This window comes from Corvus cornix, chromosome Z (genome assembly GCF_000738735.6).
Source record: "Corvus cornix cornix isolate S_Up_H32 chromosome Z, ASM73873v5, whole genome shotgun sequence".
Lineage (NCBI taxonomy): Eukaryota > Metazoa > Chordata > Aves > Passeriformes > Corvidae > Corvus > Corvus cornix.
The window spans coordinates 67503453-67529376 of NC_046357.1; the positions used below are offsets into that span (position 1 = coordinate 67503453).

Here is a 25924-nt window from a genome sequence, read left to right on the forward strand (position 1 = left end):
GCCAAGGTGTATTCATTGCTACTTCAGCCCAGCTGTTACCATCAACACTGCCAGCTTTCACTTCTGCACAAGTGACCACAGTCTCTTTAGTTAAGAAGTTTGAAGCTGTAGTGGCTGAGGGCATCCCAAATTGTCTCACCAACTAGAAACATTTTAGGGACAGGTTTGTGATATGGTTTGGAAGAATTGTTTTATTTTTTCTGGATCCCAGCATGGAAACACAGGGCTTTTTTTTTTTTTTTTTTCCCAGCACAGCTGTGGCACTGCATATACCTTCCTTCTCCTGGTTATGTCCAGAAAAACTGTTTTTTGTTGCATATTTTCTTTCAGTTTTTTTTACACATCACAATAGCTATTTAGGGATTCAGTAAGGATGTGGTTTTTTGAGAAAGTTTATAAATCAAGGAAGGTGAGGGAAGAAGGTGGAGGGGATTTCTGACTGCATGGAGTCTCTGCAGCCTGCCTATTGTAATTGTTGTCACATCTATAACCAGCATGACAGCCCCAAGGTCAGAGAGCAGTGTGAGGTGACCTGATGTTGTCATGCACATCTGGAGGATCAAGCAGTGACTTTGGGGCTCACACATAAGAAAGCAAACACTTGGTGCTGGAGGAGAGACAGAATCCCTCAGTGCAGACAGGAGAGCTGGTGTTGCACTGCTGACAGTGCCCATTTCAGACTGTGGGAGATCTATCACTGACTGGTGCTTGGAAAGTCAGCTGCTGCTGTGTTTTGAATCAACATTTCATGCTGTCAGTGGGGCACAAGCAAAGTGTAGCTTTCGATGTTGTTTAGGGCCTCAAGTGGCACTCAGGTGCCCTTTGTCCATCCAAAGGAGTGTGTGTGTGTCAGCTGCATGGCTGTCACTTTGCCAGTGGCAAAGACTGCTTTAGTTTTGGGATGTGTGATGCTGAGGAGAGTTTGTATTTTCACACACGATGAAAATGAAACACCCTTTGTATTAATGGGAATTCTTTCAGTCCCCGAGAGTCCTTCATCCCTTCACATTCTGGCTTCTCCATCTGCTTTTGGGAGGACTTCTTTCTCTGGCTTCCATCTGCTTCCTTCAGAAGCTCCAGCTCACATCTTTGCTTCCTTCAATATTTTTGCAAATTCAGTTTCTAATACATGATGCATTACTGTGAAAGTATTTCTAAAAACACACTGAAACATTTATTTGACATTGGTCCTTCCAGAGGCAGGTGAGAACAGAAGAATTCAAGTGCATCAGCATTTTTCTAAGCATGGTCAGTAAGGAAAGACTAACAGCAGCACTTAAATTGGTGTTGTATTCTAGCACTAATTCAGTAATGGGGTAATCCACTTTGCTCAGGACTGGTATTTAGCCTGCTTGGGAGCTCAGTGAGACAATACAGCCCCTGTGAACATTTTGCTGACATTTCCAAGAGCCACTTGCAAGACTTTAAATTACAAATCAAGCTGCAGAGTAAATTCTTACAGCAAAAGTGTATAAAAGACATGACAGATGTGACATTACTGATGTGCCAAATATCCAGTGTTCTGCGTGTTCTGAATACAGATAATGAATGACACATCTACTGGGATTTGAAGAGAGGGATTTCTCTTACAAGCTTCAGGTCTGCTGCTTTTTCAGGAGTCCTTGGAGAGAAGAGCACCTGAAACAGTGGCAGTGCTGCTACATGGATAAGATGAGCTGAAGCAGTCCATCTGCCAGATACAAAGAAGGCATTTTAAATACCTTTGAATACCTTTAAATACCTATTGCATTCATGCTAGCACTGCTGTTCCACGTCTTTGACCTTGGAAGTGCTTTTTACTTTGTCAGTTATAACTCAAAGTTGGGAAAACCTGGATGGTAGCTTTTAGGCTAGAGAGAACAGAGACAAGAATCAAGAATTTGCATCTTGCAGGACTTTTACAGATCTTTGGTCAAAATGTTGAATGTAGAATGCTCTACTTCACACCTTGAATTTGAAAGGCAGCACATCCAGTGAAGTATTTCCCCAAGAAAACCAACAGGATGAAGCAGGATATGCATCTTTTTGAGCTGATATTTTTACAAGACATGCTGTACTGTCCCAATAACAGTCCAGTTGCTTTCAGAGAATTATTGAAAAGAAGTGAAAATGAAAACGCAGCTTCAACTATTTCAAGCTTACAGAAGAGTATCTTGCTCTTGTATCAATGACAGATATTAAGGGAAGAGCAAAGTAAATTCTGAGGACAAGGCTTTGAATTTATTTAGTTGTTTTGTTCTTCTTGAAAATAAATCCATTGTCACTAATGTCAAATATGTTCCTACTAGCCAGGATTGTTCCTTCACTAGTTTTCCCCAGTTGTTTCCTGCCAGTGGTACTTTTTAACTGATGGATTGATATCTGTAGCTAGGAAGGCAGGCAGAATCTTTGAAATGGCTAATCTCATGAAACAGAATCCAAACGTTGTTTTCAATGTAGCAGACTTGGGAACTACCAGTTGGTGTGACCTACCATAAGCAAGATTTTATGAAGAAAGTAATAGTTTGTCTGAAGTTATGAACCTTGCTTTCACAAATTTGTAGCTTCAGCACTGCTATGGGGAAATAGTACCCCAGTCAGTCCTACTGTTCCTGCTTTGTTAATAATCATGTAGTTATTGGGGAAAAAAGTTATTTTGCATATTGAAGCCTAAAAATGAAATGTCTGAAGTGTGTCTGTGACAGCAAGGAAAAGGTTAGCCACTGTATTAGGCAAATATCATATATATAAAATAGCATAAGGTCTGTGGTAGGAGACCACTAGAGATCTAGTCTTACTTGGAATAAGAAGTTCAGTGTTGAAAATACAATGACAGTCTAACAAACTGGTAAGAAGGGCTTCATATGTGTCCAGAAAACTGTATTTGTTAATATGGTCTATTTTTATATGTTGATTGGAATTGCAAGGTTCTTACAAATAATTGTGTTTACAGGGGCCAAGTTCCTGCTGAGGCAGAAGTTAACTACTTAGGTTTGGCCAAATCTCTGGAAATGTATGGAGTGGATCTCCATCCTGTTTATGTAAGTGGTAACCGTGAAAAACAATTACTGCACTAATGTGTGAAACAGTATTTATACAGTTTTGTTGCCACAGGATAACTGGAAAGGGAACACTACTCAAGAAATGCAAAGGAACACATATTTACAGATGGAGAGGATTCGGTCATTCATACACACAAAAGCCTAATGATTTTCAGATTAAATGCTGTGATTGTGTTACGCCTATAAAAACCAATCAGTTATACTCTGGATAAAAACAATTCAGATAGAAAAGAAGTAATTTGTGCAAGTGTCAGGAGACATGAGTGAGGGTTATTGCCTTTGTCTTTGACAGAAGAATTTGCACATTATTTTTGTTTAAAGAAAGAGTGTGTCCTGAAACCTTTTTAACACCATTGCAAAAATCAGGGTGGAGTAGCAGTAGCATGTCTGGCTTTTTAAAATATTTGTTGTGAAGGTTTTACTAAAGATTCCATTTTTTCCCATGTTGTATCATGCAGCATTGCAAGTTGTCTGTATTGCCTCTGAAAACCCCTCCATTTCTTTTGTCTGTCAGCATGTATGTTGGGGTTGGATCCAAGTCATCACCTGGAGGCTATATGCTCCTGGTGGAAACATCATTCTATCTTGTTTGAATTATTCTGCTTGTGGCAGGTTTTTTTTTGGTTTTTTTTGAATGAAAGAAAATCAGGAGTTCAAATGGGGAGTTGTTGTATAGATAGTTCACTGAGTTAGATGTCAGTACTTTGTAAAATTACTTGAAAGAAAATAAAGAAATCAAGATGCTACCTAAAGATTAAGTATCTTTTTCCTGCTGAAAAATGTGTAGCCTGCAATATAAAGCACCTTTTAGTGCACCCTGTGGCTTAATTGTATTCATATCCCAGGCTTTGTTCCCCTCCCACCCATAGAAAGCTGGGGAGTTACCGGAACAAGATTCAACATGATCCAACAAAATCATGTTAAATTAGTACAGCCTGGAATTTTTTTTTGCCTCATAGCTTGCTTTTGTTGTGCAATAAAATCTCTGCCTGGGTAACCTGTGAACATCATTGTTCCTACTTAGATTACAACAGCAGCAGAAGCCCTCAGTTGAGACTGAAGCGGCATAAATGACGAGATGTAGCTCTTTTCCTCCTTTGGTCATATTAAAAGTAAAGTTGCCTTTAGCAGTTGATTCACTGAGGAGCACAGGCAGAGCTTGGCAGGTTGACCTTGTCAGCCCCGTAATCACACAGGACACTTTCCCAGCATCTCAAGTCAGTCCCGCTCACAGTTGATAATTCTGCTGCTCATGCTCTGCTGGTTTAGAGCTTGTAGGGCTCTTCCTCAATGCCTCAAGTAGGTAGGTGAATGAGCTTTTCCAGCTGACTTTCTTTTAACCTCATGCAGGAGGGTTTGCACTCTTTCAGCTGTAAGCTGCTTCTGGTTTTGGTTACTGACTGTAAACTGGGGAGGTTGGGGCCTTCTGCCACTCAGCAGTGGAGTTTTCACCCTGTTTTCTACCAGTGCAGTTTGAGATTTGTATCCTGACTTCAGGAATAAGTTTCCTTTGGAGGAGCTGGTGCATGTGGATGTTCCCTGCATGTGATTGCCCTTGCTGAACAACAAAAAAGCTTGATTCTCCCAAAGGAGCTACTTCACTTGGAGGCAGCAGCTGCTGACACTATTTTAGCAGGGGGAAGGCAGCTGCATGGTTATATTATAGCTCAGAAAATCGCTATTTACTTTCAGCTGAAAGTTGGGATATCTGTTGCATTCATGCCTGAATAAGGAGTTCAGTTTCTAAATTTGGCCATTTGCCAAATAGCAAAAATTAATTCAGTAAGAAAACAACAAAAAAGGTATTTTTATTTTTCACCATGGCATGAAATTCCCATTCTTTCCCTCACTGCCATACTTTCTTGCCTCTTTGCCCCCAGAACTACAAATTTTTCTATAGCAGTTTTCATCAGGTAGATCAAGTACTATTTTCCCATTTGTACGGATTGTGAAACAGTATATTCAAGTCACCAGGATTAATTCCTCACTGAACCTCACTGCTACTGTGATTCTACTTGCAACTGTGTGAATGACACAGATTTTTATTTTCTAGGGTGAAAACAAATCTGAATACTTTTTAGGATTAACACCTGTAGGAGTTGTTGTCTACAAGAACAAAAAACAAGTAGGAAAGTATTTCTGGTATGTATTATTTAAATGTGCAGTCTGTGCTAAAACAATAACAATGTTGTATGGAAAAGTATGATTTGTGTTATCTATTTGAAAGGTTAATTATAGCAATATTAAAAAAGTATACACAGAATTCCTAATATTTCTCTGGATTATGCAGATTTTTTATTCTTTGATAATCCCAGTATTGAAAACAGTAGATCACCTTTACCATACTCGTGCTGAAATGTTTACATATCACTAATTTTCTGCTGACATCTGGGGCATACCTGAAATATAAATCTACCTGTGTTTTTTTTTTGGTCTTTGTGTGTAAGCATATACAACTTTATATTTTATAATGGATGAAATGAAAGGCTAATGAACTGCTGTCTTTCTTTTTTTCTCAATATTACAGGCCTAGAATTACAAAAGTTCACTTCAAGGAAACTCAATTTGAACTTCGAGTCCTGGGAAAAGATGTAAGTTTTTATTTAAACCTGAAAAGATAGAAAAAATAATCTCAGGTCTAATGAAGTTGGAAATTTAGTGTGTCTGTCAAAGTCTTATTGGTTTTATTGAAATTTATTGTAAGAAATAAAATGTAGGTGAAAGGAACCTCACAAAGCTGTCAGGCACAAAACAGGCAGCCACAAGCAGCTTGAAACCCATTTATCAGAGTTTAACATCACTGTGCTCTTACACCATTTGAGAGAAAGCAGTGTTGGTTCCAGTGGGGCAAGGACAGCAGGCTGATAGCAAAAGAAGAGGATTTAAGATATAGTAAGTAAAGAAAGAAAGAAAAAGATATTTATCCCCTACAAAGCATGTGGACTAGGGAGAGGAAGAGACTGTTGAGAACGTAGGAAAAAAATAATAAAATGTAATAAAAAATGTAGTTGCAGTCAGTTTGTGGTTTTCACTGTCTGGTTTTGTTATAAGTTTAGTTTGTGGAATTATTTTTTTAAAATACTTTGTATGTCTTTTTGGAACATGAAAGTTTATAGTTTCATAAGGACTGATAGTTTATAGTTTTAAATAGTATTAACCCGCTGGCAGTAATCCCCTTTACTGTTTATCTATGTGTCTTTGTTCATCTACGTAATGATTGATAGTCTCATCCATGATTTTTCCATGAGGATGTTTGTGTTGCTCCTGTCATGGACAGCATTTCTTGTATCTTTGCAGATGTATTGGCAAATCTTTCTTTTGTTACTCCCAAGTGGCTTGTTTATATTTGGTGTGGTAATCTATGGGAATTTCATTTCTGAAGGTGCGTTTGTTGAAATAGGAGAGTTGTTTGAAGGCTGGGGTAAGGTTGGGAAAACTTTTCACCATGTTTCATGTAAAGGGTGAGTGATAGTTCATGTATAAACAAGTCTGAGTTTGACTTGGAGTGAATTGCTTGGAAGTGGAGCTGATGCCACATTTCTACAGTTTTTGTTTTAACCGTGTGGAATTGCAAAGGCTTAACATGCTGAGTAGAAAACCTGGAAGGTTTTGGAAAACTTGAGGCTGTGAATGTTGATGACTGGTGAACTCTTACGATCATAAGACAAACATTTTGACAGAACTTGGTAGTTTCAAGCCTCAACAGGTATTTCTAGGAAATTGTTGAAGAGAACAGTAAGTACAGGGGTGTGTACCTTCATTAAATTCGCCTTTGCAACTAATACTAGTCTGAAGTATTTCTACAGCACTTCATATCCTAACAAGATCAGGAAAGGCCAAAAAAATCTTCTTTTGCCCTTTTTTAGCAGTCTGGGGTTACTTTGAACAAAATTATGTATTGGAATAAGCAGACAGTAAACTCAGTCTCTGGATTAAAGTTGTCATAACAATTTATGCTGTTTTACACTCAGAGGAGGAAAAGCTCATCATTGTATTTGTATGAATGTATGTTCCAGAACTCTCAAAAAATTTGATTCACAAATTTATTTTATTCTTCTTGTTTATTTGGAATAAATGCTATAGCTTCGTCCTCCCATGTGACACATGAATATAAATAAATTATATTATTACATGTGGCACTGAATAAATACAGGAGAATAAATATGCCATTTTCACTCCATCCTGGAATATCACTTTATAGCCCAGGGAATTAAAACTTTTGTTGTATCCGATGTGGTATACCAAGTCTGAAATGTTTTGCTTGTTTCCAGTCAGCCATAGGGAGCTCCAGAAGAAATTCAGGAGAAGTAGAAATAATGGGGACTGCCTCATGTCTTTAAATTGAACTTTGTGGCATAAAGGGAAGGAGCTAGCACCATGTAATGAAGCAGATTGCTTATGAGTGAACCAAGTGCTTTGTGTGAATCATGTTTTCCATATGCTGTAAAAACTCTCTGCAGGGTGGGTTTTGATCATTGTTTCCACACACACCAGCTACCCTTATTCACACTGACTGTCACCTTTCACTGCTCATAAAGAGGACGCTGTTGGTGCCTTTAGTACCAGTGAAGCGGTACTAAAGGCTCTTCCCCTGGATGGAGTTACTTGTGGTAACTTCTTTATTGTTTCTTGCTGAGATTGGTGTGAAATTTTTTCAACCGTGCCAGAAGAATCTGTGTATTTCCCACTAGAGGGGTGGAAATGGACATACTGATCTTCTTGACAGATGACAGTCTAAATGTCCAAGTCCATGTCTTTAGGCTAGCTAAACCCCACATGGTCGTGTGTCTATGTCAGCCAAACCTATGGCTGCTCATTTTGTTGTTTACATTGCTTCACTTTTCATAAACTTGATGCTTACTGAGCAGAAGATGTTATTTATTGCTTAGTGTCTCATAATAAAGTAAGTTGCTTTGGTCTTTCTGTTTTGTAGTGTAACCTCTTGTACTTCTTCATATCCCTTCCATGAGAATAATTCCTGTATATTTAGCTGCCTCATATTTTTTCCTGCATGCCTGTCGCTATTGTGTACGAGCATGACCATCAGTATTTTGGTTCTATCTTTCACTACTTTGCTTGTATTATATGTTTTCCCCCAAAGGCCATTGCTGTTGCCTCTTCATGAACAAAATACTGCCTTTAATATTTGGCCATCCATGGACGAGTGAGACTGAAGCTCTTTTTCAATGGTGTTAATCATTAAATCAATATTTCATTGTCCCCTGCGTGAATCCATGCTGTGAATTCTGAGCTATAAACTTGTTAGGTTTTCTCTGGCACCTCTAAGTATCAGCATGAAATTTGGAACCCCTCCCCTGCAGGAGGAGGGTCCACATTCCCTGAACGTGACAAAAACTTGCAAACAATTTTTGAAGATTAAAGAAGTTTATTTCTGAGAAAACTGAGAAATCCATCTAATGCCTGTGCAGCGTTCCTGGTAGCATGTCTGTTGAGCAACCTTGCTGGAAACAATCCAGTAACACGTGGCTGCCAAAGCCCTCCCCTCACCACCAGCAAAACAGAGCTTGATCACAATGGATGCACTATGTGGAAGTGAGCAGTGGAAGGGGTGCCCAGCATACCTCCTGTGTTTCCCCATGTGAGGAGCATGGCCTGCTTCCTAGATTTCTCTCTCAGCTAGGGACATGAAAGGAAACAGAGAAAAACACGCTTTGATAGACTGTGTAGGCTGGGAATGTAAATGTAATAATAGGTAGGAGTGAGAGATGTGGAGATTTTTTGCCTGTAGGTACCAAGTACTTTTGTGCTGTTCCCTGCAAACCAGTGCTCTTTTGTGTAACTGCACCTTTTACTTTAGTTGCTCTGTGTCTGAACATGCACGTGAATGATTTCATTCCTTAGCAGGGTTTATGCAAACCTTCTGTTCTTCCTACTTTTCCTGTTCCACAAAACAGAAGGAATTCAATGTGCATGTCATAGGTTAGCAAGCATAGTCCCGGAGATGATGTCCTTGCTAAGGGGTGCTTACAGCTTCCTCTATGACCTGATAGAACCTATCAGCTGGCCAGCTTGAATATGGACAATTCTTTAAGCCACTTCAAGTTGTGACCGCCTCTGTGATCCACATTTAAGAGTAGACAAACTCCCCCCCAAGCTCTCTCTCGTTTCCAGCGCTGGCACAGGTGGCTGCGGGTCCTGTGTGGGGGCCAGCGGGCCCGGCCAGGCCCTGCGTGGGCCAGGCCCGGCCGGGCCACAGCTCCACACAGCTGCAAGGCCGAGGTGAGATTAACCCTTTTATTGCTGTGAAGAGCTGAAAACCTGAGGGAAGAGAGAGAGGAGACGCTTAAAGCTGAAATTCTGTTGTGAAGCTATGATATATCAGAGTACCCATTGTAATTCCATGAAGATATGGGGGGTAGAGTGTTCAGCTCGTAAGCAAAAGCACCTGCACTGAGATAGGCAGATGCTGAAGCAGCTGTAATTTCATGAGAAGTTTGGACAGGGAGAGATGGAAGCGATGAAGACTTTTGCTCCAAAGGGGAAAGGAGAAACCTCAGTTCCTAGAGATGCTCCCAGAGATAGTCCTAAAGATGAAGATGAGGAAGACCCTTTGCTCCCAGGGAAGGAGAAGGGCCTCTGGTTTTGTTTCTGAACAGCTCAACCTTAAAATTGTACCCCAAAAAACTTCCAAGAGTAGACCCTCGAAAGCAGTTGTGGGAAAAGCTGCAAGTCGGGGGAAGGGACTCACACGCAGGCAGAGAGACTCCTCTTCCTAAATGGACTGAACAATATTTGGAAGTGGGCGGCTGTCTCGTTGTGATAATGTTTTCATAGCACGAGCAAGAAGAGACTTCTCTTTCTAAATGGACTGAACAAAGTTATTATGGAAGTGGCGAACAGACTGAACATCTTAAGGGTTGTCTTTTCACATTGTCAGTGGGAGAAGGGAGGAAGGTGGGGGGAGGAGGAGAGTTCTGAAGGTGTGGTATAATTTTTTTTCCCCTTCTTTTAGGTCTGTTAATAAACTTCTTCATATTCTTTCAAGTTTGGTGCCTGCTTTGCATTTCTCCTAATTCTCATCTCACAGAAGATAAACAGTAATGAGTATCTTGGACCAAACCACTACACTAAATTGGTGTTTCTGCCCAATTACAAACCCAACCCGCAGCAGTGCAAAACACTTGCTTTCCTCATATTTGCTGAAAGAGAAAGATCTTTTTAAATTTTGAAATTTTTATTTCAAGAGATCTTGAAATTTTCAAGTTAGACCATACTCCCAAACTGTGCAGTTAAAATTTATTTACATATTTTCATGCCTTCCTCTGCAGTCTTCCATACTCAGATGAAGAGGCCTTCCTCAGCTAAATTCACAAGCGAAACTGGTAATGACTCTTCAGGAGCAATACCAACCACTGGTGCAGGTCCAAAGTACATAATACTCCTAATTTTGTGTGGCTGAAACTTTTCTAAATACAATATTTTTTTGTTTTTTTAAATAGTCCAGAAAATACTGTAAATATGCTTTGTCTTTTTAATCTGCTTTTTGTAAGTGCCAGAAGTCTGAAAAATAATTATGTTAATAAGATACTTCTTCTCCTATCAAATGCTGTATTCATCTTGAGTTACAAGTTCCAGCCAGGAACCTCTAATTTGATTTATTGTTCCTGCAGTTTCTTGGAAAGACTGAACAGGGTTTGAAGGTATGTTACTCTCAGTCTTAAGTCCAATTTATCTTACATGTAATTTCCAATCAAAAATAGCATTTTGATCTTTCTTATGGTTTAAGAATTGCAAATGACTTTTGTATTATTTGCATTTGCACCCACTTAAGTCAGAGTGATAGTAGAGGGTGGAGGTGAGCAAGCACAGTGATATTAATATGTCATATTAAACAGTTTTGGCTTGTTTTGGTTGCTTGGGGGTTTTCTTGTCTTTTCTTAAGCACTTTCTGAGCCACCATAGAAGGACTGTAAGATTGGTTCAAGGCCTGCATAAAATAAAATTCACTGACACTAAGGTGATACTGTCAGCTTTTTTCCCCCTAATTCTTCCTTAGTATTTTTGAATAGCTGTAATATAAAGCTGAGATATGTTTGTTTCAATCTTGACATGCAAACTAGCACAGCTTTATCAATTTTAGCTCCCAACTTGGTATGATGCTTTTAAAGATTGACCTTGAGTAACCAGTAATAGTACATTGCTTGTTACATAACATTTGTCTGCATTCTGTCAATATATAAAGAGCGAATATTTCCTATCAGAATTAACAGCTGATGGTACCCAGGTATGTGCCTAACCTGACAAAGAAAAATGTTCTGAAGTAGTAGCTTCAGAGCCAGTGTTAATAATTCTGTTCCATATGCAGGTGTAGTATGCATACATGCAGTGTGCCCTGTAATGGGGCAAGATCTCTCCTTACGTTACATTAACACTCACTGTGACTAGGAGGAGTGGTGTGTGTGCTGGCAGGGTTCCTACTGTGATTTTGGGGTTTTCTTCTTCATTTTCTGAGCCTGCATTGCTGGGAGCCCATATATCTCTTGTAAATTAGGGTAGCTAAAGCCTGCTCTGAATCAGTGGTTCTCGAATAATTTTTGCTCTGTGGGTCCTCCCTGGAATGGGTGTAAATCTACTGAGAGTGGCCTTTTATCTTGGGAGTAATCCACGAACTCCAAGAACAAGGGATCTTCTGGCCTCCAGAGGGAAGAGCTGTCATTTTAAGTGTGCATTTTCTCTTCCAGGTCGAGCTGAGCTTGCCCTGCCTGGGAACAGAGCTAGCTGGGTGCAGAGCAGCTCTGAGCCTGAAAGCTGTGTAATCAGGCTGGCGTGGCAAAGCAAGCAGGGAGCTGTTTGCCAAGCACTCCTGGACTACTGGACTCCAGAGGTGTTTTGTGCTTAGGCAGAGCAATGACCCCTTTGACTCCTTTGAAGGGTTTTGTAACACGCTTTCAATCTTTCAGGTGGGTGTGGGTGTAACGGTGTAGCACTGTACCAATTCCCAGCTCTCTAGTGGAGAACTTAAAGGCCCTGCCAGATCAGTCTTCTGGCTGGTCTGGGAGGCAGCATAATACAGGGAAGGGCTTCAGTGTCCGTCTGTGTCTATGCCGGTAGTGTAGACAAGCTATCTGCATGCACTGTGCTAGTCTCTCTCTCCTCCTGTGGGTAAAAGTGGTGGTGAGGTTCCAGCAGTATGAATTGTAGCATGTTTTGGAGACTGCAGGACAAGTTTTAAAAGCACCTAAAAGGAGAGGGATATTTAATGCTCATCCCGACATTTTTCAGTGTGTGCCTTTGTCAGGGTTAGGAGGAGGCAGTCCCACAGCTCGACAGCTGGTTATTGCTGCAAAGGGTCCTTTTGCAGCCTCTGGTCCCATCATCCTGCCCCTCCCTTGCTCCTGCCAGTCACAGATGGGATTGAAAATAACCATACAAAAATAAGTGGTTTTCTGTACTTGTCTGGTGAGCAAAATGAGCTTCCTGAAAGAACAGCCAAACACCAAGATGGTTCTAGAGGAGAGAGATCTCCAGAGTGTGCAGAGAGCTGGGACTGCTCTGGAAACAGTTCATGACTTACAGTGCCTTACCTTCAGTGTGCTGGGCAGTCTGAAAGCAGTAGGATGAGTAGCCAGAAGAAGCTTGTGAAGCACCAAACAGCACTGAATGAGTTTGGAATTGTCATTTCCTATAAACTATCAGTAAAATTACAATAGGTCTTTGTTTCTTTTGGTTCAGATGTATGAGAATAATAAGCAAACCCCCTGGCTAATACTAACTACCTGTAGGAAATTGCAATGTTCAAAATGCTAAAAATGTTGTCTTTTATTGGAAACAAAAGGTTTAACATGTAATGTCATCCTTGCTTTAGCTATACAAATCAATTCATTCCCTTGGGCCAGAAAGGTTAAACCAGAAAGATATTGCTGTTTCCAGTACTGCTTACTTTTTATATATGCATTTATAAATTTTCAGGGTAATCACAGTACTCTTGCAAGCCTTAAATAGTCCTAAAAAGAATAGGAGGAAGTCCTAAACCTGTCTGTTCTGTAAGCAGTGTCTGTCATACTGGACTTAGTTGCAGTAAGTTACAGAATCCTTCCCAGATAAGATGCGAAATGGTGGAAGAACTATGAATTATTTCCTGTTTGATGAGGATGAGTGTTTTAGGCTTTTTTTCCTCTCTCTTTAGTAAGACTTAATTGTGCTATTGAGTTGTTGCAAGCATCAGTTTTGAGGCCATAGTTTTCAGACATGTGGTTTTCCTTCAAATTCAAATAAATAAACTTGGGTGTGTTATCAGAAGGCTTGTTGGTCTGTCCCATGATTTTATGGCAATTGTTTCATTTTCCAGATCTGAGTTCCATAACTTTTTAGTAAATTGGATCTATAGGGTTATTTGCCCCCACCCCACCTTTTTTCTTCCCCCTCCCTGAGTGCCTTTGATTGCTGAATACTAAGTTTAGATGTTTCAGCATCATCATTTTTCTTACCAGTTAGGGTGAACTTCCTTCTACCTCAGAAAATAATGCCTTCATATGATGGAATCAGTAATTTTTGCTGGTCAGATCTTTCTATCATGTGGCAGTGTAAATATTTTGTCCCTCTTATAGTCACTTACTTATTTTCATGTGTTTTCATGCTGTTTGTTCTGTGTATGGGAAAGTTCTGAAACTGTAACTTAAAGAAGAAAAAACAGGCAAACAGAACTTTTTCCCCAGCAGGAATCTTTCACTGAATGCCAGTGGCATTCAAACTGGTCTAACAGTAAGATATGGCAGAAACAACTTATTTAAAAAATTCTCTTTAAAAAAAAAATTTAAAAATCATATCTGGTGTCTCTCTGCCCCTCCCTTCCCACATCCAAGAAAGTCCTTCCTTTGAGATTATGCAATTAAATAAATTTAAGTACGACAGAGAATTCTTTGCCTAAAAGTAGGAATGGACAAAGAAAGGAGCAAGACCCTGCATATGAAAAGTGACTCATTGAGTTTTTCCCTAACAGAAGCTAAACTGATTCATCATATTGCATAAAGTTTGCAATACTACAGTCCAGTTTGATATTATTCTTTCAAAGATGACTATAATTGTGTGGGTTTATATGAAATTATATTAGATGACAGTCTCATATAGAAATTGTAATGTAAATCAAATAATGAAATCCAAAGCTACTTTTCTGCTATGTGCAAAATAAGCAAATGTAAAGTACCACTATACATGTCTTCTTTGAAAGTTTTAAAATATAAAAATGCATTATGATCTTTCAATGGGTAGACTCTTGTTTCTAGTCATCGGGGAGAAAGAGCGATGTTTTTACTCTGGAAGACTCCAAGAAAAATTGATTTTTCTCCTTGACTATTTTCAAGGTTTTTCAGGAAGCCTTTACTTTTCATGAATTAAACTTATTTTTGCTGTAAGTTAAACCACTTGTGAATCTTGCAGTGAGATGATGATTCCTATCAAACCTGACATTGTATTTTAAGGGACTTTGGGAATATATTTATGCTATCAATGTACTACAAAGTCTTTTTATGATATACACAGCAGTATCAGATGAAACCTAGGTTTCTGCATTCTTGGTGGCCATATGTCTTACTGTACCACATGTATTGTTCTCTCTTGCCCTGGAGAATAAAATGTGCTTTTGATGGAAGACTGGAGGATGATTTTAATTCCTTGCCTATTCCATGGGAGTATTTCAGCCAGACATTTAACTGAAATAAGGCATGTGATAAAATAAGCTCATGTGTATGTTTTCAATACTTTTCTTTTTTTTTTTTTTGTTCAGGGAATGAAATCCCTCTTACTCTAACCACAGGTGTAAAATTCTGTCATTTTTACCGTTGTTAGTTTCAAGGTGAAGAAAAAGCTGCTTGAGGAGATAATTTCTGGTTTTGTGAGGCTGCCTGACAGCTGTTAATAGAGATATAACTGGGTTTTTGTTACAGGTGAAATTTTGAATTCTAGAGAACATGCAGAATTAATTATCAGTTTACAAGGTGCTTGCAGATAATAATAAATAATAATGAATGAGGAGGGGTAGAAACTTGCCTGAGCTCTTTACTTGTGTATGCATGGCACTGGAGAAGTGGAATTAATGCAAGGGCATACATAGATTGCTTGAAATTAGCTGCTGAGGGCGGTGTGAACCACACCCCCTTTGTAACTCACATGTTGGTGAAATGTTGGTTAGACTCAGTTTTGTTACAGGGGGTGTCAAGCCAGGCTGAGCTCTCACACTGACATCACTGGGACTACTCATTCTTTGTGTGAATCACAGCTGAAACACCAAGCACTTGAGTTCACCAAGTGACAGATAGATGGAAGGGTATTTTTTGTGAAGATATTTGAGTGTTTACCTTGTTGAAAACAAGCAGTGCGATGTGTCTGTTGCTTCTCCTTGTCTGTTGGAAGTATGTTACAGTTTGTATGTGTCCCACTTCTCTTTTCTCTGCCAGTTTCCAGAAGTGAGCTTTCAAGCTTTGAATATTCTGTTGTTGTTGTTGTTGTCTTTCTCAAGAGATTTTAAGGTGAATTTTATGACTTCCACCTTTTTCCTAGTGTTTTGAATTATTCTGAGGTTAGCTTTTATTTAAAAAAAACACCCTTCCTTTCTTCTGTTTTTTTCTTCCCCAGGTTTACCTTGGTCCTTCTCTGCATGTATGTTTTGTGCTTTTTCTGTGTCATTGCTTCATATTAGTTTATAACAGATCTTGAGTTTCTTTTTTTCTTTCACTTATTCTTGCCTTTTTAAAATACTGTTAACCAGAATATTTTTGATTGACATCTGACCTGCAGTTTCAGAAAACATCAGAAAAATAATTTTTGAAAAAAAACTTGTGCGTTTTATTTAGGAAAAAAGCTGATGTCTATGAGCAAGAATGAAGGAACAGAAGTGTTTCAAGAATCTCTTTTCTCTGTTTTTTCAAAAGGAAGAATTCTGCAGGATTATAGAACCTGCTTTTCTTCATGCTGATTTCTTTTCTCACATGGACTGGCATGGGATGGTTGGTTCTTGTGTTCAGTAAATGCGATTCACTTCCATGTCGGGATCCCTCATAAGAATATTCATTTTGTTTTCTCTTCAGTGCAATGAAACGTCCTTCTTTTTTGAAGCACGCAACAAGGTTACATGCAAACATCTCTGGAAATGCTGTGTAGAGCATCATACATTTTTCAGGTGAGTGATGCAGAAGTTAAGCTGTGTTTTCCATAGGGCCACTACCCTGAGCAGGAGCCTTGTTGTATCTGCAGAGAGGTGTAACAAAGGCTTGCTGCCTGGGAACACATTTTTGCTCTTGGTTATAGAATGCTTTTAAAAGCCAACACTTTAGAGTGATGTGAAACAATGTTTTTAAAACTGGGTAGTTTGGTGGTTTCTTTTTGAATGTCTTAGCATTCTTTTCTAAACAGTACTTCAGGTTGCATACAGTAGGTTTTAACAGAAATATTCACAAAAGTATATGGCAGGATTTAAGTTGCCATATAGGTTTTGATGTATTTAACCATCAGTTTTTCTGTAGCAGCATTGGCTTGAGTGAGGCCTTTGGAATTCAGACATTGATATTTTCTACAGTGCACAGAATTATTATTTTTTTCTAATAGAAATTCATTGAATTTCTGTAACATTTGGCTTACTTACTGAGGTGTATAAAATCTTCCCAGTACTGCACATCTCAAAGCACTTGAATTAACTGTTGCAAAAAGCACCAAGAGAAATGTGCTAGGGTGTCCAGTTGGGAACTGGTGGATGGAATTCTCAGGGCTGCCTTTAGCAGTGCTGTAAATGAGTGACCTGAGAATCCCTCCTGCAGTCTCACTGCTGTGGCTTGGTGGGTTTGCCTTCTCCCAAAATTAAGTGAAAGGCTGCTGGTGCCAGCAGCTTACAGTTGACTCTGAATTAGAGAGGTGTGTAGTCAAAATAGGAGGGGACAAACAGGTGACTTTGGGACACTTTCAACCCCATAAGAGTCTGTCCAGAGGTAGGGATGAAGAGGAATGAGCAGAAAAAAAAACCCCTTTTTTGAGCCCCCATTTGCGTTCTTTTTTCTTGACTTGGGAAGGGGACTATCATTCAGACATCTATGCTACTTTGTTGTTTTATTTTTCAAACTGCACAGGGTGCCAGAGAATGAATCAAACTCTCTGTCAAGAAAAGTCAGCAAGTTTGGATCCCTAGGTTATAAACATCGGTACAGGTGAATTTTTTTTTTATTGTTTTAACTTCTTTTAATTCCTTCTTCATTCCTTCTTTTTTCCACTTTCCTTCCAATGAAAGAAAACCCCACCTTGTATAGTTCTGAAGACAAAGGCCATTTTAACAGACTCTTCTTGGGAGTCTGGCAGTTTTGGGACAAATATAAATTTTTTATCCTTCTCCAGATCACCAGAATTGGTTGAGGCCTGCTATACCCTGTAGTCAAAGTGGGACCAGCTTTGGCAATTCTTTAAATCCCTATCTCCTTGTAAGTCCTGAAATTATGTTCATGTCCTAAAGGGGTTTTTCTGACAACTGGGGAGTACCAAAATGAGGGTGTATCTTTCCTGACTTGAATAGGTGACAACACTAGATGAATGCTCAAGGCTCTAAGCCTTGAAAGATGCTGTAAACTTGAAATTAAGGGTGGATAAGGAGCACTGTTTCCACTGCCATGCAAGAAACAAATGGATCATAATGAGTAAGGTTAATAATCATTAGCTAGGGAGATCTTTGTTACTTTGCCTGCTTCATAATCCAGATTATTTGAGTTATCACACTCTCTAGAATGATCTGGATTCTCCATGCTGTGGATAACAGGGAAATTATTGCCCTGCCTCTGTTGTGAACACTATATTCTGCTTAGTCATAGGAAGAGGAACATTAAAGTGAGAATAAAATAATTTATTTAAACTTAATAACTTGCTTCAATTGTGCAGGGAAGAAAAGCCTAATGAGAATTCGGACTTCTACTCAATTTGTTGCCATCTGGGGCTGTGCTAGTGAGACTTCCTTATAACAGTTTGTTTTAGGTTGTCATTCTACATGCCAGAGGAGTAGCCCCTCACTGACTGGAACTGAATAATATTAAATATGTGTGAACAATATTAAATAAGTTTTCCTGGGAGGAAAACTTACAGAAAAAGTTCAGGAAGAAATAATATTACTTTAGAAAGTCATATGTCAGAATAGTCTAGGTTAGAAAAGGTCATGCTATCTTAAGCTATTCCTAAGAAACCAGCATTTTGTTTCAGTGGCTTATCTCCACTTGAAAATGCCAAATATAGGAGTGGTTGGCACAATCTTTTGATGATTTTGCCAGTGACTGATTCAAAACAGAATTCAGGGTAGTGCTACTCAACAGGAGAACCAGAGGTGGGATGACAAGTTAATAGCATTTTTTTTCAGTCTAACAATCCTCTTTGATAACTTTTCAAAGTGTTTTCTCATGATTTTATTGTGTTTTGAAGTGGCAAAACATCTTTGCGAATGACCAGAGACCCTTCTGTGCAGCTTCCGCGGCCTGACCAGAGCATTGAAAGGAGTCGCAGCAAGACTTACCCCAAAAGAACACAACAGACAGGTAGGTCCTTCTGTGCTGACCTGGGAGGAGATGTCTTCTTTTCTTTGGTTCATCTTGTCATCATAAGGTGACTCAGAACTGCTGCAGTGTCCTCAAGGATCTCTCAGAATGGATTCTGTGTTTTGCCTGAGGTCAGTATTTATATCTAAGCTTTACAGGATATAAAACCTCCAGCTTTCCAGATAAAATAAAAGAGTTGCTGTCGATTAAAGAGGATAAAACCCCATGTGTGTAGGTCTAAGGTAAAGGTTGAAAGGGAAGTTTGAAAACAGGCTGTGAGAACTTGTTTTTTTCTCAGGAGTTCTCTTTCTTGCAGACAAATTTTATACCTATATGTCTTGGTTAGTATCTCATTGTTTGGGCTATTTGACCCAAGGTGTCACTTATGCACATCCTCTTCCCATTTCAAGGGCAGTATCCCTTTATTTTGATATTAAGTGGAACAGAAGTTAGTGCCATGCAGTTTTAACATGCTTCAGATGTGTGAGCTGGAAATCTATTCTGCATGCAGAAGCTGTTGTGGCAAGCTGGAAGTTTTTACAGGTGTTAGAGGGAGTAGGATTAAGCATGGATCACAGAAGTCATGGCCTGAATAGTAGTAGATGCTTCCCGAAATTTGGTAATAGAGATGGCAAGCTCCAGGTCTGCGTATGATTATGTGGGTATTGCTTAGCTTCATCTGTGACAGAAGGCACACACAGCTTAGTCAAACTTGCATGTGGAGTTAAGTGTGTGTGTGTGTGTTTGCTATTTGTCTGGGCTTTAAAATGTAAACAGTATTTCTCTTTTATCATGGTTTAATATGCCACTATAAAATTTGAGAACCTATTTTTAAAAAGAGAGTAGATATCTTCCTCTGGAAACCTCCAGTGTTTATCCTGAATGCTGTATTTTGTCTCTTGACTCGGAAACAAAGCTGGTGTGCTCTGCCTTTTAGCTGCGGTGGCTCTTGAAATGTAAGATGATTAAAAGCATAGCCTTGGAAAATAGAGGCAGTTTACAAAATTTTTAAAAAATTTTTTTTTTTTATTTTATTTAGTGTAAAAAGAGAAGAATTACTTTGCTTTCTTATTCTGATGTATTTCACTGTGTCTGCAGTTTTAAGTGGGTGTCTGAGAGGACAAGAAGCTATTCACCCTTGAACCTAATGATTTAAACTTTTTGTTCAGCTGGACTGTCCTGTTCTTAGGGCAGTAGTTCAAGCCAAACAGCGTTTCCTGCCTCATTAGTCCCTGGTTCTGTTTGTGGAAATTTGTGTGGCTATTTGTCAACTAAAACTCGGCTCTTAGTTGAAAATAATGTTTGCCTTAGTCCAGGCAGTGAAAGTCAGTGTGTGTTGCTGCAAGGCTGTGCATGTGTTGTGTTTGCTCATTTGGATTTCAGTCTCTTTGGCTGGAAGCGTGAGGAAAAACTGAAACCTTCCTGTATCCTCTCCTGCTGATGTAATGTGATGCAGAATTCTCTGGGCAAAATGTGTTTGTTATTTTGGTGGCTTTAAACACTTTGTCTCACTTTAAAATAAAATGGCTGCTTTTTCACCATTTTACTTACGTGTAGTTGTGTAACCGCTATCATCTGTTTTCTTTTTTAATTCAACTTAATTGATTACCCATGTGTTCCAAGTGTGCAGTCATATTCCACTGGGGCAAATGTATTAACTCAGATGATACTAATGTTAAATGAATTTGTTTCATTTCCCGCTCAAAATATGGGCTAAGGGAAGAGAGCTATGTCTTTCAAATGCCATCTTCCCCTATGAATAAGCATATTTTCTCCTCTTTTTTTTTCCTTTTATTTTGTCTTTGGCTATTCACAGTGATAAACTTTGAATATTCTTTCTCCATTTAAACAGGCTTTCAGAAGCTGAATGAGGACTAATGCTGCTTCTCCTCCCTGTCTCAGACAACATGTGATAGTCTATTGCATAAAATAAATCTACCTCTTTTCACCTAAAATTGTTCTTAGATATAACAAAGTGCATTTCACACAAAAATCAAGACTATTTGGCATATTTTAAGCATCATTTGCTTCGATGTATTATGTAGATTTTATTTTGTAGAATATTTTTGTCTTGGAAATTAACCTGATAGACTAATACATTTTATGAGTTATGTAAAAGTTTCCCTGACTAAAATGTTTGAGAAAATCAAATGACATTTCTTCTTAAAATAAATATTCCTTTTGCATGACATTATGCAGATGGTCATCATTGATATCTAGTCCTTTGTTCTTCATTTTCTGTTTGTAGTATGATGTAATAAGATTAAATATGACTTGTCCAACATTTTAAACAGGGTGATTTTAGTTTGCACGTATTATATCTTAAGGTATTTTCTGTCAAATACACTTTAGTTAGGATTCAGCTGAACAGAGTCTTATAATTTAATTTTTTTTGAATGAAAGTCAGGTTTCCATTTACTTTCCCCAAATCCAACAACAGCTCACGAATAGCTCATATGAAATAACTTCCTTCCACCTTCTCTGAGTTCAGCATCTTTCCTCACCTGCTTCTTTCCCTTTCTATCTTTTCTTAAGACTGAGAAGTGAAATGTATTCAAGGCTTCATTTTTGCAGCCACTGCAGTTAGCCATTCTGATTTTATCTTTTTTTATTTTTTTAATCTATTGGTACCAGTGATGGTACCAGCCACAGCAGTGGTTTTGGGGACAGTTAGAATGAGTGCATGACTGCAGCATATAAAATTGGCATTGCCTCCATCAGATAAGTGTGTGTGAAGTGCTAAAACCTCTAACCTCTGACATATTATTAAAATCCTTTCCCTTGTTTCTTCTTTTTGTATACGTGTGCTGGTGTTATAAACATAGTATGTGCTTTTTATATTCTTTTTCTGTCACCTGAAGGCAGAGGTTAGTTATCTCTAGCAGAGCTGAGCAATAATGTTTCTTTGTCTTATTGGTCCATTAAAGTATGCTAAAGTCCTTAGGACTGCAGACACTTGGTGATCTCTGGGTTAAGAGCTGGAGCAGGTGCCCGGACAATCTGTTTTCAGTAAAAATATTTGTGGTTTAACAGAGAGATTGAAGGAGATGATACTGCGAACAGAGAGAAACTGTTTTTCATGTATAAAAGCCACTGCCATTGATTGCTTCCCCTGATAGGATGCACAGCGCAGACCTTTTGGCTTTAACATGGCAGATTATTGTCCTAGAATACAGATAGCAGTGGTTTAAAATGCAGTAACCTGCATTTTGTCACTTGTTTGATACATTTAATATCTTGTTTGTTCTAGGGCTAGTGGAAAAATCCTATCAGGAAACTTTAATGGCTATGATTTGGTATTAGATTTAGGCTGTGTTTTTATATTGGTGCATGGGGTTTTTTTTTGCTGTGTGTTTAGGCTGGTATTCAAGTTGGGGCTCATTTAGAGAAAGGGGTTTTTTTGTTTTGTTCTGTCAAACCTTGTGAGTGAGATAAGTGTTACGTGTTTCATTTGCTTATTCCTCCTGTTTCAGCTGATAGAGAATTACAGTTGCATTTTGCTCTGGATTCAAATAATAAACTCAAACATGGAACAGGATCTCTTACTATTCTGTCTTACTCTCTTAGGGCCCGACTGATAATGTTCAGCTTTTGCTACATAGGGTGAAAGTATTCATTATTCTTTTGGCTGAATGCTGGATGTGAAAAGCTCCTTGAGAACATCCTCTCAGGACAAACATTGATGTGACCAGACCTGTTGCTGTGGGTCTGAGTTTGTTCAGCGGTGGAAAACACATTGCTTAGGGTTTGTTGTTGTTTGGTAGCTGAGGACTTGGTTTGTCCCTGCCTTGCATGCTGGGTAATTGAATAAACCAGTGCAAAATAAGTGCTGCCATTCTGATTTAGAAGCCAGGTGGAGAACTGGGTGTGGATATTACAATTACAGTACTGTCTGTGTTGTGGTAATCCCTAAGCAATCACATTTTGCCACAGGTGCCTGTCACTATCCTGCTTCGCCAGCCTCAGCCATGGTTGAACTCTTGGTCTGGCCCAGTCAAAGTCTTCTCCCAGAAAATTGTGAGATTGGGTTTGAAAGTTAGAATTTTGAGAAAATTTATCTTGAGGTGATTTTAGCTATTTCCAAACTCATTTACTTTGAGCTTTATACTTTAAAGTTTACTTAAAATCCAATGTTTTGTAAAAGGATGGGTGTGACTGCTTCCGCATTTCAGTCATGGGGCGTGAGATGAACAAACTCTTGAGGCTACAGACTTAGAAACTAGTAAGAAAAACAACCATTATCACAGAGTAGGCTGTGCTGGTGTAGACATATGGAAGTCCATTCATTTTTGTAGGCTCTTAGTAGCCCAGGATGCAAAGCATGAGCTCTTACTGTATGTTTTCCATTTGATCACGCTATCTGCTACTCTCATGACTTGGTTTAAATACAAACTCAACTTCCAGATAACGTCAGTTAAGTGGCTTTACCTGATAACAAACAGGCACGACAAGCTAACTACCTTCCCAGGCTGATATGGTTTTGGACACTTGAGTTTTTAAAAATGTAATAGTTGGCTTGAATTGAATGCACAAATCAGCATCAAGATGGCTGTAAAAGGGAATTAAGTGCGTGCATTCACCTCATTGGAAAAGTTCAGTGCAGTGCAGTGAATGCTGAGAGTAACTTATCCAGCCAAATGTAAACAACCAGGGAAGCCTTCCACGAATGAGATGTTCAAGATTTCTGGCTGTCTAAGGTACTTTTGAGAAGCCTATTGCCTCGGCATGCAAGAAACAGTGATACAGCTGAGTTTTTGCAATGGGGTTAGTGTTTGGACAGTTTTTTTGGAGTCTACTCTTTTATATCAGTTAATTATATCATACAGAGGTATAAGTTGGTAGAACAGTACTGTAGTCAGTAAAAGAAACACCAGGTGGAACATAGTAGGAGACAATAATTACAGTTTATGTAAGTGTGGACAGAAAGCTCCTGATTGACCCACGATGGCCTGACACCCAGAGGTGACTGGGTGCCTGCAGAATGGTAAGGATATTACCAAACACAGCAAAGGATCAGTTCTGGAGGTATCTGTTTCTTTTATCTCATTTGTCCCTTGGTTATTTTTCTGGCAGTTGTTTCACTGCTATGATATGTTTTGGAGCACAAGTTTTTATTGCTCCATTAAGTTACAAGCACTTTATGAGGCTTAATCAAAAGCTACCTCACAGAGGAATATGTTAAATACTGAGATTAATTCCTTTGTTTGAAAATGTGATTTATTTGCTGATTTCTGCAGAAGACTAGCAGATCTAACCTGTAAGAGAACCAGTTGATGGGCAGACAAAATGCTTTAGAAAAATATCTCAAATGTTTGTGTTGAGGTAGGGTCCAGAGACTTTGTATGCCAAAGGGGTGGTATGGGAAGTTGAGGGAGATCGTGAAGAAATCCTTTCTCTGAGGCTAGGGAGAAAACTTATCATGTAAAATCTTTTCACAGCTTAAATTAAGACATCCCATTTTTGTTTTGGCCAGTGAAAATGTCTTGGGGTTTGTACTACATTAAACAACACTGTGATGCTGTTGCTTGTGTCCAGAGGACATAGTATTGTAATCTTCAATCTATTTCATTATCTTCAATGAACATGCTCAGAATCCTGTCCAGAGGAGGTCTGCATCAATAATGATATTGTTTTGTTTTTCTACTTGACATGTGTTTCTGTAGATGGTAACAGTTCTGTAAGAAATGTCTGAAACTGCCAATTAGGTGGAAAGACAATGTGTGAACTGAAGGAGGATTACAGATTAATATTAACAGCATAGCATGGGAACTAAAATCATAGCACCAGCAGGAACCAAACTGTATTCTCCCCACACCTTTATTCTCATTCTTGACTGAGCAGGGAATTTCCTTCTGTTGACAGTGACAGAGTATTCCTTTGAGAACAGCAGCTTCAGACTTTTCTGTCTTATGTGGAAGAGTAATGAATGTGCTTCATGTTTAACTTTATTTATTTATTTATTGTGTCCTGGTACAACTAGAAATAAGGATAAAGCACAAAAGTGTGGTCCTCACACACCCTTAACAAGAAGAGCATGCACCAGATATCTTGTGTGTCATTTTATCTCTCATGCTCCCCTGTGTTCAGGAGGTGATTATGCTGAATAGGTGTGCAAACATTTGTGCTACAGGACTCATCTGTTTCGGGCTTTTTTTTCCTTCAGGTTCTAAGAACATAAGCCAGATTACAACAAATGGGGAAAATGAAGGAACTACCAAAATTATTGCACCTTCTCCAGTGAAAAGGTATGTGGACCCACAGTTTCCTTACAGCTTTTAAGAGGTTGTACAATGCATTGGATAGAGGAACATGTTTAGTAATCATTAGTACCAGTTTATCCTGCCCTTGAGTTCAGGACCATCTGATCTTCTGCTGACAAAGGTCAGAGAGTGTTTCCAAGTAATTTGTTTTATAAAACCCTGCTCTTCCAATCAATGTGGAACAGGGATTTCAGGTGACACATGGTTTGAGAACCCGTAAATCAGCAAAAGTTAATGGGAAGGCAGACAGTCTCAGGTTTAAATAGGAAAAAAAACCAGGTAATGACCCAAAGGGCACTGGGCAGGATAGTCCTGTGAAATCCTGTTAGTCTCTCCCCTGGGAGCTGTGGGCTGGCTGTCAGAGCCCTCAGGGCATGGGCCTTCTGTCTCTGAACAGGGCAAGCTTGAGGTGGGTGGGCAGAGAGAAGCTGGGCATGGGCTCTCTCCCAGCAGGTTTGTTAATCTTGCAGTGATTTCCCATTTTACTGTTCAATTTGTAATAAAAATCAGGAGTTTTTGTTCCTGATCTGTAGGAGTAGTGAATTGCCAGGGCTCTTCTGGACTTGTGTGGTCTGCTGTGTCTGATTTATCAGTGCTGAAGTGCGCATCTCTGGTTATTAAGTATATCTGAAAGGAAGAGGTAAGGCTCATATTCAGAAAGGGATTTATATCTCCACCCCTAATTTGAGGTGGAATTTTTGTGCCTGAATCAGAAAAAGAGTGATCTGACAAAAGAATGAATCAAAAACGCAGCACTTAACTTTTGTTTAGTTGTCTGGATATCTGTCTCTGCATGCTTGGCAATCCTGACAGCTGGGGTTTTTTTTCTTAACTGAGTAACTCTTAACTGGACTTATGTATGCATTGAAGCTGTGGGCTTCACCTGCTAGGCATCTGGACTGAGGTCTGAAAAAGGATCTAAAAGATTTACTGCAAATGCTTGGTGGATAGTGTTCTCTATTGCCTAATATTTGGAGCAGTTGACCTCCAAAAGAAAAGCTGAGTTAAATTGCTTTCTCCTTTTGAGGGAAATTGAATGCACTATTCTAGTCCTTAGAAAATAATGCTAATCATGTGTTAAAAGAAAGTTTATGATTTTGCCACTTGG

At 39.0% G+C, this 25924-nt stretch overlaps 1 protein-coding gene across 1 annotated transcript in view; it reads left to right on the forward strand.

Moving 5' to 3' along the window:
- The window catches only part of EPB41L4A (erythrocyte membrane protein band 4.1 like 4A), a 118903-nt gene that overhangs the window by 62703 nt on the left and 30276 nt on the right, over positions 1-25924 (forward strand). Inside the window, exons 8-14 of the mRNA XM_039567816.1 lie at positions 2933-3020; positions 5095-5183; positions 5569-5632; positions 16085-16176; positions 17117-17194; positions 18444-18556; positions 24720-24801. Of these exons, the coding sequence (XP_039423750.1) occupies positions 2933-3020; positions 5095-5183; positions 5569-5632; positions 16085-16176; positions 17117-17194; positions 18444-18556; positions 24720-24801 (606 nt within the window). The remainder of the gene's footprint in view (positions 1-2932; positions 3021-5094; positions 5184-5568; positions 5633-16084; positions 16177-17116; positions 17195-18443; positions 18557-24719; positions 24802-25924) is intronic.